Below are 16,363 nucleotides of genomic sequence, written 5' to 3' on the forward strand. Positions count from 1 at the left end.
TTGAGGAAAAGAGAAGGTGGACAGGGACTTGACTGGTAAAGAAGAATCCTCTTACAAACAAAAGGTGCATTTTACTGATTGTAAGATCATTGCACTTTAGATTTGTTTTTTTGGAGGGGGGTTTGTTTTTGCCAATTTAATATCCATCTTGCCCACTCACTGTAAGCAGAACAAAGCAGGAGGCAGGAACTTTTTCACCTCTGTATCCCCAGAACTGAGTGTGCAGACTGGAACACAATAGGGACTCAGTAAGGATTTGTTTATTTTTGTTTCTTTGTTTTGTTTTTTTAACATCTTTATTGGAGTATAATTGCTTTACAGTGGTGTGTTAGTTTCTGCTTTATAACAAAGTGAATCAGTTATACATATACATATGTTCCCATATCTCTTCCCTCTTCTGTCTCCCTCCTTCCCACCCTCCCTATCCCACCCCTCCAGGCGGTCACAAAGCGTTGAGCTGATCTCCCTGTGCTATGCAGCTGCTTCCCACTAGCTATCTACCTTACGTTTGGTAGTGTATATATGTCCATGCCACTCTCTCGCTTTCTCACAGCTTACCCTTCCCCCTCCCCATATCCTCAAGTCCATTCTCTAGTAGATCTGTGTCTTTATTTCCATCTTACCCCTAGGTTCTTCATGACAGTTCTTTTTTTTTTTCTTAGATTCCATATATATGTGTTAGCATACGGTATTTGTCTTTTTCTTTCTGACTTACTTCACTCTGTATGACAGACTCTATGTCCATCCACCTCACTACAAATAAATCAATTTCATTTCTTTCTATGGCTGAGGAATATTCCATTGTATATATGAGCCATATCTTCTTTAACCATTCATCTGACGACAGACACTTAGATTGCTTCCATGTCCTGGCTACCGTAAATAGAGCTGCAATGAATATTGTGGTACATGACTCTTTTTGAATTATGGTTTTCTCAGGGTATATGCCCAGTAGTGGGATTGCTGGGTCGAATAGTAGTTCTATTTTTAGTTTTTTAAGGAACCTCCATACTGTTCTCCATAGTGGCTGTATCAATTTACATTCCCAACAACAGTGCAAGAGGGTTCCCTTTTCTCCACACCCTCTCCAGCATTTACTGTTTCTAGATTTTTTGATGATGGCCGTTCTGACTGGTGTGAGATAATATCTCATTGTAGTTTTGATTTGCATTTCTCTAATGATTAATGATGTTGAGCATTCTTTCATGTCTTTGTTGGCAACCTGTATATCTTCTTTGGAGAAATGTCTATTTAGGTCTTCTGCCCATTTTTGGATTAAGTTATTTGTTTTTTTGTTATTGAGCTGCATGACCTGCTTGTAAATTTTGGAGATTAACCCTTTGTCAGTTGCTTCATTTACAAATATTTTCTCCCATTCTGAGGGTTGTCTTTTGGTCTTGTTTATGGTTTCCTTTGTTGTGCAAAAGCTTTTAAGTTTCATTAGGTCCCATTTGGTTTTGTTTTTATTTCCGTTTCTCTAGGAGGTGGGTCAAAAGGATCTTGCTGTGATTTATATCATAGAGTGTTCTGTCTATGTTTTCCTCTAAGAGTTTGATAGTGTCTGGACTTACATTTAGGTCTTTAATCCATTTGAGTTTATTTTTGTGTATGATGTTAGAGAGTGTTCTAATTTCATACTTTTACATGTACCTGTCCAGTTTTCCCAGCACCACTTATTAAAGAGGCTGTCTTTTCTCCACTGTATATTCTTGCTTCCTTTATCAAAGATAAGGTGACCATATGTGTGTGAGTTTATCTCTGGGCTTTCTATCCTGTTCCTCTGATCTATATTTCTGTTTTTTGCCAGTACCATACTGTCTTCATTACTGTAGCTTTGTAGTATAGTCTGAAGTCAGGGAGCCTGATTCCTCCAGCTCCATTTCTCGTTCTCAAGATTGCTTTGGCTATTCGGGGTTTTTTGTGTTTCCATACAAATTCTGAAATTTTTTGTTCTAGTTCTGTGAAAAATGCCAGTGGTAGTTTGATAGGGATTGCATTGAATCTGTAGATTGCTTTGGAGGGCATAGTCATTTTCACAATGTTGATTCTTCCAATCCAAGAACATGGTATATCTCTCCATCTATTTGTATCATATTTAATTTCTTTCATCAGTGTCTTATAATTTTCTGCATAAAGGTCTTTTTTCTCCTTTGGTAGGTTTACTCCTAGATATTTTATTCTTTTTGTTGCAATGGTAAATGGGAGTGTTCTCTTGATTTCACTTTCAGATTTTACATCATTAGTGTATAGGAATGCCGGAGATTTCTGTGCATTTTTTTGTATCCTGCTACTTTACCAAATTCATTGATTAGCTCTAGTAGTTTTCTGGTAGCACCTTTAGGATTCTCTATGTAGAGTATCATGTCATCTGTAAACAGTGACAGCTTTACTTGTTCTTTTCCGATTTGGATTCCCTTTATTTCTTTTTCTTCTCTGATTGCTGTGGCTACAACTTCCAAAACTATGTTGAATAATAGTGGTGAGAGTGGCCAGCCTTGTCTTGTTCCTGATCTTAGTGGAAATGGTTTCAGTTTTTCACTATTGTGGACGATGTTGGCTGTAGGTTTGTTATATATGGCCTCTATTATGTTGAGGAAAGTTCCCTCTATGCCTACCTTGATCATTATGTAGTGCCCTTCTTTGTCTCTTGTAATAGTCTTTACTTTAAAGTCTCTCTTGTCTGATATGAGAATTGCTACTCCAGCTTTCTTTTGATTTCCATTTGCATGGAATATCTTTTTCCATCCCCTCACTTTCAGTCTGTACGTGTCCCTAGGTCTGAAGTGGGTCTCTTGTAGAGAGAGCATATATATGGGTGTTGTTTTTGTATCCATTCAGCCAGTCTGTGTCTTTTGGGGGGAGTGTTTAATCCATTTACATTTAAGATAATTATCGATATGTATGTTCCTATTCCCATTTTCTTAATTGCTTTGGGTTCGTTATTGTAGGTCTTTTCCTTCTCTTGTGTTTCTTGCCTAGAGAAGTTCCTTTAGCATTTGTTGTAAAGCTGGTTTGGTGGTGCTAAACTCTCTCAGGTTTTGCTTGTCTGTAATGGTTTTAATTTCTCCATCAAATCTGAATGAGATCCTTGCTGTGTAGAGTAATCTTGGTTGTAGGTTTTTCTCCTTCATCACTTTAATTATGTCCTGCCACTCCCTTCTGGCTTGCAGAGTTTCCACTGAGAGATCAGCTGTTAACCTTATGGGGATTCCCTTGTGTGTTATTTGTTGTTTTTCCCTTGCTGCTTTTAATATGCTTTCTTTGTATTTTATTTTTGACAGTTTGATTAATATGTGTCTTGGCGTATTTCTCCTTGTATTTATCCTGTATGGGACTCTCTGTGCTTCCTGGACTTGATTAACTATTTCCTTTCCCATATTAGGGAAGTTTTCAACTATAATCTCTTCAAATATTTTCTTAGTCCCTTTTTTTTCCTCTTCTTCTTCTGGTACCCCTATAATTCAAATATTGGTGCGTTTAATGTTGTCCCAGAGGTCTCTGAGACTGTCCTCCATTCTTTTCATTCTTTTTTCTTTATTCTGCTCTGCAGTAGTTATTTCCACTATTTTATCTTCCAGGTCACTTATCCGTTCTTCTGCCTCAGTTATTCTGCTATTGATCCCCTGTAGAGTATTTTTAATTTCATTTATTGTGTTGCTCATTGTTGCTTGCTTCCTCTTTAGTTCTTATAGGTCCTTGTTAAATGTTTCTTGAATTTTCTGTATTCTGTGTCCAAGATTTTGGATCATCTTTAATATCATTATTCTGAATTCTTTTTCAGGTAGACTGCCTATTTCCTTTCATTTGGTAGGTCTGGTGGGTTCTTGTCTTGCTCCTTCATCTGCTGTGTGTTTTTCTGTCTTCTCATTTTGCTTATCTTAGTGTGTTTGGGCTCTCCTTTTTGCAGGCTGCAGGTTTGTAGTTCCTGTTGTTTTTGATGTCTGTCCCCAGTGGCTAAAGTTGGTTCAGTGGGTTGTGTAAGCTTCCTGATAGAGGGTACTAGTGCCTGTGTTCTGGTGGATGAGGCTGGATCTTGTCTTTCTGGTGGGCAGGTCCACGTCTGGTGGTGTGTTTTGGGGTCTGTGGCCTTATTATGATTTTAGGCAGCCTCTCTGCTAATGGGTGGGGTTGTGTTCCTCTCTTGCTCGTTGTTTGGCATAGGGTGTCCAGCACTGTAGCTTGCTGGTTGTTGAGTGAAGCTGGGTCTTGGTGTTGAGATGGAGATCTCTGGGAGATTTTCACCGTTTGATATTACATGGAGCTCAGAGGTCTCTTGTGGACCAGTGTTCTGAAGTTGGCTCTCCCACCTCAGAGGCACAGCACTGACTCCTGGCTGGAGCACCAAGAGACTGTCCTTCACAAGGCTCAGAATAAAAGGGAGAAAAGTAGAAAGAAAGAAAAAGGTTAAAATAAAATAAAGTAAGATAAAATAAAATAAAAAATTATTAAGCAACAAATTTTTTAAAAAAGTAAAAAAAAAAAAAAAAAAAAAAAAGAACGGACAGAACCCTAGGACAAATGGTGAAAGCAAAGCTATACAGACAAAATCTCACACAGAAGCATACACATACACACTCACAAAAAGAGGAAAAGGGGAAAAAGTAATATATCTTGCTCCCAAAGTCCACCTCCTCAATTTGGGATGATTCGTTTTCTATTCATGTATTCCACAGATGCAGGGTACATCAAGTTGATTGTGGAGGTTTAATCCGCTGCTCCTGAGGCTGCTGGGAGACATTTCCCTTTCTCTTCTCTGTTCGCACAGCTCCCGGGGTTCAGCTTTGGATTTGGACCCGCCTCTGCATGTAGGCTGCCAGAGGGCGTCTGTTCTTCGCTCAGACAGGACGGGGTTAAAGGAGCAGCTGATTTGGGGACTCTGGCTCACTCAGGCCGGGGGGAGGGAGGGGTGCGGATGCGGGGCGAGCCTGCGGTGGCAGAGGCCAGCGTGACGTTGCACCAGCCTGAGGCACGCCTTGCGTTCTCCCGGGGAAGTTGTCCTTGGATCACGGACCCTGGCAGTGGCGGGCTACACAGGCTCCCCAGAAAGGGAGTGTGGATAGTGACCTGTGCTCGCACACAGGCTTCTTGGTGGTGGCAGCAGCGGCCTTAGTATCTCATGACCGTCTCTGGGGTCCGTGCTGATAGCCGCGGCTCACGCCCGTCTCTGGAGCTCCTTTAAGCAGCGCTCTTAATCCCCTCTCCTCCCGCACCAGGAAACAAAGAGGGAAGAAAAAGTCTCTTGCCTCTTCGGCAGCTCCAGACCTTTTCCCCGGACTCCCTCCCGGCTAGCTGTGGTGCACTAGCCCCCTTCAGGCTGTGTTCACGCCGCCAACCCCAGTCCTCTCCCTGCGCCCCGCCCAAAGCCCGAGCCTTGCCTCTCAGCCCCGCCCGCCCCGGCAGGTGAGCAGACAAGCCTCTCGGGCTGGTGAGTGTCGGTTGGCACCGATCCTCTGTGCGGGAATCTCTCCGCTTTGCCCTCTGCACCCCTGTTGCTGTGCTCTCCTCCGCGGCTCCAAAGCTTCCCCCCTCCGCCACCCGCTGTCTCCGCCCGCGAAGGGGCTTCCTAGTGTGTGGAAACCTTTCCTCCTTCACGGCTCCCTCCCACTGGTGCAGGTCCCGTCCCTATTCTTTTGTCTCTGTTTATTCTGTTTTCTTTTACCCTACCCAGGTACGTGGGGAGTTTCTTGCCTTTTGGGAGGTCTGAGGTCTTCTGCCAGCGCTCGGTAGGTGTTCTGTAGGAGCTGTTCCACGGGTAGATGTATTCCTGGTGTATCTGTGGGGAGGAAGGTGATCTCCGCGTCTTACTCTTCCGCCATCTTCCTACCATTAGGGTTTGTTGAATAAACAAATGAATGGCTGACTGAATGGATGCATACATACTAATCCTTTCGTGTTTATACTGGACCTTCAACTTACTCTATATAAACCAATCATGTGAGCTTTCAATGAATGGTCACAGGTAAGTGTTGGTCACATTTTCCCTTTCCTCAAAGACTATGGGAGACCTTGTAGTAACATATCAGTGACTGAGAGATTAGTCCAGAACTAGACGGACAGCATTATCGTAGGACTTGTAACCCACTCCAAGAACTACATGTCACCTTGGTCACATCATTTAACCTCTCAAGGTCCCCCTATGCAAAATAAGGAAGTTGAAGGAAATGATTGTCAGCATTCCTCCCAGCTGGTCCAATCAATCTAAGAATCCAGAATAGACTGTAGCATCTGGAAATAATCTCTAGTCTCAGTTCTTTAAGGTTTGCTTACAATTATTTTTATTATTATTTTTAATGAACTAATACAAGGTGCCAGGGAACCCTGGGAATGGGGTTATTACATGACCTCTGGGTTGTGTGCTATAAACGTCACAAACAGGCACACCCCTTTCACTATTTATTTCCAGTAAAACAAAAGATCAAAAAATCAGCATCAAGGGATGACACAATACAGCTGAGACCATTAAAAGTAACTACTCCCAAACTGGGCATCATAAAATACATCATGAACTGCAAACAGATTTACTCAATGAGGGAGAGCCTCATCCCTTTAATTCTCCACGGATGCCATAAGAAATTTCTCAGGGTAGAACATGAAATGAAAAAGAAGCGCCTGGCCAGGAATGCTGTACATTATCCCCCAATGACCTGCCACAGAGACTATTTTTAAAGAAGCATTTATCTCAGCAAGAGTGACAGCATTTAAGAAGTGGCCAGGTCCCAGTGCCAGACAATCCTTCGTGGGAAAAGGCTGCGAGCATGGCTGTACCTTTACAAAGGCCTGAATGATTGATGGGATGCGAATTGCCCTTGGTTGGTTAGGTTGTTGGTATAAAGGAGCCATAAAGATAATGCAGAAGTTAGAACTTAGGAATCAAATGGAGTTTACCCCAAATCGTTGCAGCCATTCCAATGCTCAAAAATTAATCAGGTTTTAGATTTGCAAGATCCATCATAACTAGAAATGCAGACCCTCACTGCCTTGTAAACTTCTTAAGCAGTAACGGCTCATCGAATTGTGTTATCCCATTGAAGAATAATGTTATAAGGGATGTGGTAATCCCAGTTTACACAATTCTGTTTTATGAACCTAGCCAGTGTATTTTGTATCACAAGCAAGTATATTACAGCTATATTACATTGGCTCTCTCATTACTGATGTAGCACTGATGTTAGGTAACTCCTGTAAAACACTGAGAGAAACACTAACACACAATGGTATATTTATATATTTGGGGGAATCAAGATGTCAAATCAGAGTTGATGTGTCTTCCTTCCCTGCACAGAAAAAAAAAAAAACGGCCAGTAAAGAGGTGGGGAACATGAGAAGCAGAGAAAACCTTTTAACCATTAAAATTGATCTCAAATCCAGGGTAGAAATGTGTTATAGAATATACTCTTTCCTCCTGTCTACCTTCTTCTACTCCAGAGAATAACCAAAAGATGGCCTGAAGTTATCACGGGACTTGGTGTTTCTCCAAAATAGAAAATACACTCAATGCAGCCATCATTTTGTTTAAATTTTTGAGGTTTCTGGTAGAGAAAGTGTGGCACTTTACAGAATTGAGAGCATCGCAAATCAATTCAAAGAACTAGTTCTTGGTGACTGGTGTTCACCTGGCCTCAGCAAGTTCACCTCTGGTGGCAGGGGTTTTACAGCTCACTGTCCCTTCCATGCAGGACAGTTCTGATGGGTGAAACATTGTTCTTTTTCTATGGAGTCAAGACTTCAGTCTATTACTGACCTTTGCCAAACAGTTTGTCCTGGGTTCCTCACCCCACCCCCACCCCTACCCCCATTCATGTTTCAAACTGGATCTCAGGAAAGTGTTCTCTTGGAACACTGAAGGTAAACATATGTGACATCCACTACACTCCCTAACTCCCATGCCAATGACTGCTTCAAAAACCCTGAACCGAGACATATCAGGTAGATTTTTCATTGGACCTGACCATTATAACAAATACGGATTGAGTTTTACTGCTAAATTTACACTTTGAAGATCTGTGGCTACACTTCCCCACACCTCCCTCAATCCCCCATGTTGTCCACCATGTTTTATTCTCGCCTACAAAGAGGGTGCCAGAGGTCACGGAAGACTTCCCGTGTTTCTTCTGGGTGAGCAGCAACGTCAAATGCCAGGATGGAAGATGGTGAGCTTGCGTTTCACCAGTGATCTGTGTAAGAAAGGAAAGTAACTCCTCCCCCAACATGAAGAAAAGCGCCTGGATGAAAGGAACTGTACAACGTGAATTTGCTAAGTGCATCCTCTCGACAGCAAGTTAAACGGCTGTAAGAAGTTGTGCTTGCACTTCATTCCATCAGCCCCAATTTTCTGGAAACTCAAACACCAAGTCCTCTCAAAATATGGCTAAATGCTGGCAAATATTTGCAGATATCATTTCTGCAAATGAAACCCAAAGACAGTTATGTACAAAGTTAGTTTACAGAATACCTATCCCATTAAGTTTCTTTGACGAGATCAAAATAGGAATAAATATTATTCTTAAGTTCACCACCTAATCATCATGGAAAACTTAGGACCCTTCGAGGGGGTAAAGTAGATTTCTACAGATATTGCTCACATATTTGGTTTTCTATATCAGAGTATCTTCAATGCTATTGTGCCAATTTTCAAATGGAAACTATGATAAGTAATACTTTAAATGCAAAAATATATGTATCCTGTACTTCAGTATTCATATGATGACTCAACTTCCCTGCCAAGTCAATTTGTCAGGTCCTTGGGCTCCGAGGAACTTTATGGAGGACATTGAGTGTTTCTCAAATTCATTTTGAAATGAATGAAAAAAGTCCTTGCACCTCACTTGTGGAAATACCCCTTACTTAGTTTGGAGGGCATGATCCCTCCTCCCTTGCCCTGGGCTGGGGACACCATTAGCCAAGCACACAGTTCTGGGACTCTAAGGGAGGACAGCTCAGGACACCCTCAAATCAGTCACCTGAGTTACAAACATATAGACAGCTGAAATGGGTGCTAGACTAGGGGTCACAAATTCAACTTCTCCTCCTGTGCTATCCAGGTGTCCTCTGGACAGTGATGGACAGGAAGTGTAGGTGCAGTTAAGGTTCCTGGACGAGGTTCTTCCAACATTTCCCTTCCCTGTAGGTTGTTCACATCAGGACCTGTTCTCGAGTCTCTGGCAGTCGTAGAGCAATCAGGCCACCCCCAACGAGAGAAGTAGCAGCCAGAAGGATGGGGACCACTTTGGTGATCCCAACAAAAGAAGCAAAGATGGTGTTTCCCAAGATGGCACCAAATTTGCATAATCCATTGAGGATGCCAAAGGCTGTTGCCCTGTAAGAGAAGAAGAAAGTAAATCATTCTGGGAGATGCAAACTAGACCTCCTTAGATATGTGGGACTGGGTTCTTTCTTTCCCTTGTTAAAGAAGTATGGTGAAGGTGTGGGAGAGAATTTTTCTTCCTAAATGTAAAAGTAACACATTCTTATTTTAGAAATTTGGAAGTACAGAATAACATAAAGATGCAAGAATATATAACTTCACCACTGAAAGTAATCACCATTATTAACATTTTGGAGTATCTCCTTCCCCAACTTGAAAGAATGAAGCAGAAAGTGTAAGTGTTCCCTATTAATAACACTTTGACCCTCTTGTGGCAGAGACTGTTAGTTCTCCCTAAATAGCATTTCTCCAAATGTAAGACTACATTTCCCAGATTCCCTTGTTTCTGAGTCTGGCCATGTGACTAAGTTTAGGCCAATGGGATGTAAGTACTTCCAGCAGCTCCTGAGAAACTCCCTTAAGAGATGTCAAGAGTGGTCCTTTTGCTCTCTTCTTTTATCCTTTTTCCTCCCATCCTGCTTCCTGGAATATAAATGGTCTCATCTTGGACCATGGCTGAGGTCATGAAAGAGGAAGAAGAAGATAAAAAGAGCCTTTAGTGCCTATCTTCCTAAGTGTGCAGTTATTTGGGGTCTGTGTCACCCATGGCAGAAGCTAATCTTAATTGTTACTAATCACACTTCCCAGTGATAACTACTGTTAACCATCAATCCTTTTCTGACTCCATCTATATACAGAGACAATATTCCCAGCACTAGTCCTCCTCAGATTAAGCAAAATATCTCTATTTCACACCACTAGTTTATGAAGAATATGGCTATATTTTTGTACTTTAAATTCTTTTTACATTTTTTCTGTAACTATACTACACTATACCTTTATCCATTTTCACCAGCCCCAATCCCAATCCTTTTGTTTTCTGAATTTTCTTAGATATTTTCACATGTGTATTTTTCCAAATAAACTTTAGACTAATTTTTTCAAGTTCCCAGAGTGTGGAAAAATCTCATGGAGTTTTGAATGAACTCTTTAAAAACTAAAGAATACTTGACATTTTTGTAAGATTAAACCTTTGTAGAGTTCCGTAAGATATATCTTGACATATAGTTGAGTCTTCTTTTATATCTCTCAGTAAAGCTTTATGGCTTTCTTCACATAAGTGTTTCACCTTTCTCATCAAATTGATTCCTATATATTTTATGATTTCTTCTATTATTAGATGGATTTCAATTTTAATTTTTTGATATATTTTAAAATCTATAAATTATTAAATTAGTTTTATTATTGACCACCTTACCAAATTATTTTATTGTTTCTGGTAGTCTCTTTAATTCTCTTAGGTTTCCTGGATTTAAAATCACATACCATTGAACTAATGATAACTTTTCCTCTTCTTATTTCTTGTAAAACTTAGAAGTTCTTTGATTCACAGAAAAGGCTCCAAATTCACTGTTCTGTGCTTTTCCATAGCTACCTCTATCCCAATACCTCTGTCATCAATCTTGGGAATATCATTAAGATTTGATGCAGAATTGCATTTACCTGCCTTCCACACCACTTCACATTCCTTTCTGGCCAAAGAGCCACTTACCTGCTGTCCTGAAAAGTCCCCCTCCAAGAGGAGAAATAACTGCTAAGCAATGGCCTTGACCCTATGCCTTTAAACCAGGCCTCTTCCCACAGGGCATGCACAAAATAAAAGGAAACCCTGGGCATCCCTGCCCCATTCTCCACAAATGCCCTAGACCATCATGCCTCATACCCACCTTTATTTCTGCCCCACCCTTTGTTTGTCTAGTTCTGCACCTTTTCACTTCATTTCCCATTGGCAGGCCTGTTCTCACCTCCCTTTGGATTGCACGATACATATGGTTTAGTCCTAGTTCTTCTCTCCGGGACAAGGTTTGCCCTTATCCTTTGCATCTTGCCATCCACCCCACCCTATCAAGCCTTAGCCTTCCCACTCCCAGCCTATGCCAGCCCCCAGGCAGGAGAAACTCAACTACCTAAAAGACATTTGGTCCATGGAACACCAAGAAGACCAAGATGTGGCCATCATCAAAAAATCTACAAACAATAAATGCTGGAGAGGGTGTGGAGAAAAGGGAACCCTCTTGCACTGTTGGTGGGAATGTAAATTGGTACAGCCACTATGGAGAACAGTATGGAGGTTCCTTAAAAAACTAAAAATAGAACTACCATATGACCCAGCAATCCCACTACTGGGCATATACCCTGAGAAAACCATAATTCAAAAAGAGTCATGTACCAAAATGTTCATTGCAGCTCTATTTACAATAGCCAGGACATGGAAGCAACCTAAGTGTCCATCATCGGATGAAAGGATAAAGAAGATGTGGCACATATATACAATGGAATATTACTCAGCCATAAAAAGAAACGAAATTGAGTTATTTGTAGTGAGGTGGATGGACCTAGAGTCTGTCATACAGAGTGAAGTCAGAAAGAGAAAAACAAATACCGTATGCTAACACATATATATGGAATCTAAAAAAAAAAAAAGGTTCTGATGTACCTAGGGGCAAGACAGGAATAAAGACACAGATGTAGAGAATGGACTTGAGGACACGGGGATGGGGAAGGGTAAGCTGGGATGAAGTGAGAGAGTGGCATGGACATATATACACTACCAAGTGTAAAATAGATGGCTAGTGGGAAGCAGCCGCATAGCACAGGGAGATCAGCTCGGTGCTTTGCGACCACCTAGAGGGGTGGGATAGGGAGGGTGGGAGGGCGATGCAAGAGGGAGGGGAAATGGGAACATATGTATATGTATAACTGATTCACTTTGTTATAAAGCAGAAACTAACACACCATTGTAAAGCAATTATACTCCAATAAAGATGTTAAAAAAAAGAAAACAAAAAACACCCTAAATGCAATGTGGTATATTGGGTTGGATCCTGAAACAGAAAAAAAAAGGACATTAGTGGAAGAACTAGTGAAAACCAAATAAAGTCAGAGTCTAATAATGTACCAATGTTAATCTCTTAGTTTTGACAAATGTACCATAGTTATGTAAGATGCTAATATTAGGGGAAGCTAGGTGAAGTGTATGCAGAAACGTTCTGTACTATCTTTGGAACCTTTCTGTAAACTTAAAATTATTCCAAAATAAAATGTTTACTTAAAAAAATGGAAAAAAAAAAAAAAAAAGAAGAAGAAGCCCAAGATGGCCATGGTGGAGGATCTTGGGGCAGATAGACTTCTGGACAAAGAAGTCCAACAAAGTCCCAGAGGGAAGCCCAGAGAGGAACTGACCTCTGGTTGGTGGGATACAGCTCCACCGTGATCACATCCAGAGCATTCCAGGCAGCAATGCTTGTCCCACAGAACAGGCACTGCCAGCCAATCATCGCCGACTCACTGTTGCCAAAAAATAGGAAGAAGCAGCAGACAGCCGAGATGAGCATGGAGCCACCTGCAGAGGGAGATCAGGGCAGAAAGAAACATGAAGCCCGTGGCAGACAACACCTGAAAAAACAGATTCATCTCGACACAAAGAAAGATGTGGACCCCGTACATGGTACCCCAGCCATGGGATTAGAGACTTCTATGTGGGTCATATCACCAGAATTAGCCTCCAGGAAGGATATCGAAAACCTCACCCTATGGTGCTGTCCAGCCCAGAATAACTGAGAACAAGGCAGAGCGTGTGGGTATTAGCAGAGAATTTATTATGCTCCAGACACTGTTCTAAGGTGCCCGAGATACATCAGGATCAAAAGACTCTACTCTCGTGGAGCTCACGTTCCACTGAGAACACAGCTGCAAACGGGCAACAGAAGAACACCTGAGTAAGGGCCATGCTGCTTATTTTCGTGTATGCCCATCTCTACCCCAGATATCTGAGCTGCCCTTCTCAGCTCTGCTCTGTGCCCCGGGAAGCTAACCCCCATGGACTGCATACCTGGGGGTTCCTTGTCAGTTGTGAGGAGAAAGGGCTTGGCATACTTCTTCCTAATTCCCATCCTGCTTTATAAGCCCTTTATTGGCAAAGGCTGCTTCCCCCCAGGACGACAGTTCCTCCCGGACACCACCTGCTCCTTGGTTCCAGCTCTCCCTGGGCTCGGTTACTGCTGTTTTCTCCCTTTGTCCCTGCAGCCCTGGAGGTAGAGCCTGCTGCCCACTTCTGCTAGTATCTGGGTGTCTCATCTGCCTCATTTGTTCCCATAACCCTGCCCACACCTCTAAAACCTGCCGCATCATACAGTCTCTTCCCTAGAACTCTCTGGGGTAAATTCCTTTTCCCACCAGGACCCTGGGTGATACAGCTAATGATAAGAGATTCCACTGAAAGAAGGCCATGTCAAATCCTACTGAAATCCAATACATCCAGCCCAGAAGAGCTTGGGAAGCCTGGAGTGAGTGCAGGGCACAGATCAAGAGGACGTCTGGAAATGCGGTGGGACTAGTTAGCAGAAAGGAAGGAAGAAAAGCAGGTCCCAAACAACCAGTTAGGAAACAGGGCAAGAGTCCCACCCAGGCATCAGAACCCTGGAAGAGGGAGGTCTTCAGGTTGCCAAGAAACCAGAAGGCTGGTCTGGCCTCACCCACAAGTGCCTCCCTGGGGGGCCTCCACCTGGAATCTCACCCTCAGACCTGGAGCTGCCGAGACTGGTGCCAAACCCTGCTGAAGAGCTGGGGAATGGTAACTGTCTGCTTTATTTCTATTGATTCTGAGAAGGGCTAGGGCTGTGACTGGATAGCCTGGTAGCTTCTTTCCAACAGCAAGGAGAGAACTAGAATGGGAGGAGACTGGCATCGACTGGACCACAAGTGCCCTGAGAACTGTATCACCGACATGCATGCATCCCTCAAAGTGGCCAGCCATGGGGCTTGGTGTACAATGTTCGTTGAATACAAAATATTATCATCAAATAAATTCAGTGATAGGGAACTGACCCCTCAACTATGTTAGGTCTTCTCACTATAGGTCCCTCTGGTGCCCAGTTCTTCCACTCTCATCATTAGTTCTTATTCCCCTTGTGATGGAGAGGCCTGAGGTCAAATCCCAGCTCCCCCTGTGTGACCTTGAGTGAGGTCACAACCTCCCTGGGCTGTCTCACTTTCCCCAACACAGGGCTATGGTGAGGGTTAAATATGCTAATATTTACAAAACGCTTGGAAAAAAACCTGACCTATAATAAGCACTTCCTAAGTGTTAGTTAAATGAAATTTCTAGTTTACATCTGTCTCTCCCAATAGATCATTTTTCCCTTAAGCACAAGGATGCTGTCTGTGTCAATTATTGCTGTATTCCCATAGCCTGGCGGAGAATTATGCTGCATAAATTAATGTTTATTGAATGAAGAAATGAAGAGTAGCAGGCTCATCAGCAAAACTTTCTTCTCTGCTGTTAACAAGGCACAACTTCTGCCCAGGAAAGGGCACAGCAGCAGAGAAAGCAGGATAAATGATTCTCCAGCAGACTCGATAGGGGATTTGTCTAAGGGTCATGGGAGAGGCAGTTTCAAAACAGGTCACCCACATCCCATGGTGACATTTATTGAGCACCTAGTATTTACTGGGCCCTGAGAATATCGCAGTTAATGCACTGTATGCCAGACCTTTTACTAAAGATACAAAGGGGGCACTGTCCGAGCTTTAAACAATCTGGCTCAGAAACAAAATACGGGCATTAATAAAAAAGCAAGATATAAAGAATAATAAATATTAGTTCCAGATATCCAGTTTGGGGGGTATGGCTCTATTTAGCATTAGAGAAATCAATTTTTATCTGGGATACATTCATGATGACAAGAAGGGCTTCAGTGGCGAAGAAGAGGCTGTCCACTCTCTCCCTGCCCTGCCTGCTCCCTGTGCCCCGCCCTCCCTCTGTCCCTGGTCGAGGGGGGCCGTCCATTCTTCTTCACAGATGCACCCACCCCACCCTTTATCGACCCTCATCTCCCAAGAACTTCCTCAGCTACTCCAGGACCTGACCACAGAATTCACTGTTCAACCCTGGGACTTAAAATACCAGAGACAGAAATTTACTTTCTGGTATGAAGATTGCTCTTTTCTCCTCCAAAATTGTTGTGTTTTTTTCCCATAAAAATAGGCTTGTCAGAGCTGCTCCAAGTGATTTAGTTCAAGTGCCAAGTAAAAATGTTTGGGTTCGGTCACCTGCTTTTCTTCTCTACGTTGATTAGACAGGTTGGAGAGACTGCTCCAAACACACTATTTGTCTAGCTCATTACATATTAATATTTCCAAAATAAATTTTTAAAAAAAGGGCCAGTGACAGAATGGCAGAAGTGTCACACATCTACTCTCACAGTCTTTGTCTCACTGGAGCAAACAGAGGTATTATTTTAACCATCGTGCTTCCAACTCATCTAGGAAAGAGGTCATCGTCGCTGGCTCAGGTCAGTCCCACAGCATTACTAAGTGGCAACTCAGTGGCAGGCACCGTGCTGGGCACGAGTGTCACAGAAGTTAATAAGCCACCATCTTCCGTCATCAGGTTTCAGATCTAACCAGGGCATCGCCGCTAACAGGGGACACAGCTCAATCTGCCATGCCTGAGAGATGACCGTCCTCACCACAAGATTGAAAAGCAGAAATCACAGGCATGTCTTGGGCTCACCATTCTACATATTCATGCTACTACTTATTGACAAAATGATTATGTGATTTATCTTGTTTCCTTTGAGCTTTGCTGCTAGGATCTTGGAATTGATTTTTACTGATCAGCTATATCCCTGGGGCAGAACTCATGGCATGTTTATTAGCATACGGTCTGCTTCCCCTTTCTTGGCCTTGACTCATATTTTAATGGGTGTACAATTTCCCTGGCCCTGGGTGTATATATTTTGTTTCTTGTTCACTATGCCTGGCATGTGTTTCAGTAACAAACTGCTGAATGAGGCAAGGCAGACATGAGAACCTGCAATGCACCAAGCACTATGAGATGCTTTGGGTACATTATGCTCCATCTTCACAAACCCCTACCAGCTCATTATAGGTCTCCTTATCTATAAGATACGTCCCAGAGACGTAAAGGAACGTGTC

At 42.5% G+C, this 16,363-nt stretch overlaps 1 protein-coding gene across 1 annotated transcript in view; it reads right to left on the reverse strand.

Annotated features, from left to right (window-relative positions):
- Positions 1 to 6,263: 6,263 nt before the first annotated feature.
- The window catches only part of SV2B (synaptic vesicle glycoprotein 2B), a 79,190-nt gene continuing 69,090 nt past the window's right edge, over positions 6,264 to 16,363 (reverse strand). The window contains exons 11-12 of the mRNA XM_019945975.2: positions 12,608 to 12,767; positions 6,264 to 9,316 (exon numbers count right to left, since the gene is read on the reverse strand). Coding sequence (XP_019801534.1) covers positions 9,133 to 9,316; positions 12,608 to 12,767 — 344 coding nt within the window. The 3' untranslated portion in view covers positions 6,264 to 9,132. The remainder of the gene's footprint in view (positions 9,317 to 12,607; positions 12,768 to 16,363) is intronic.

Source organism: Tursiops truncatus, chromosome 2 (genome assembly GCF_011762595.2).
Source record: "Tursiops truncatus isolate mTurTru1 chromosome 2, mTurTru1.mat.Y, whole genome shotgun sequence".
NCBI classification, from domain to species: Eukaryota; Metazoa; Chordata; class Mammalia; order Artiodactyla; family Delphinidae; genus Tursiops; species Tursiops truncatus.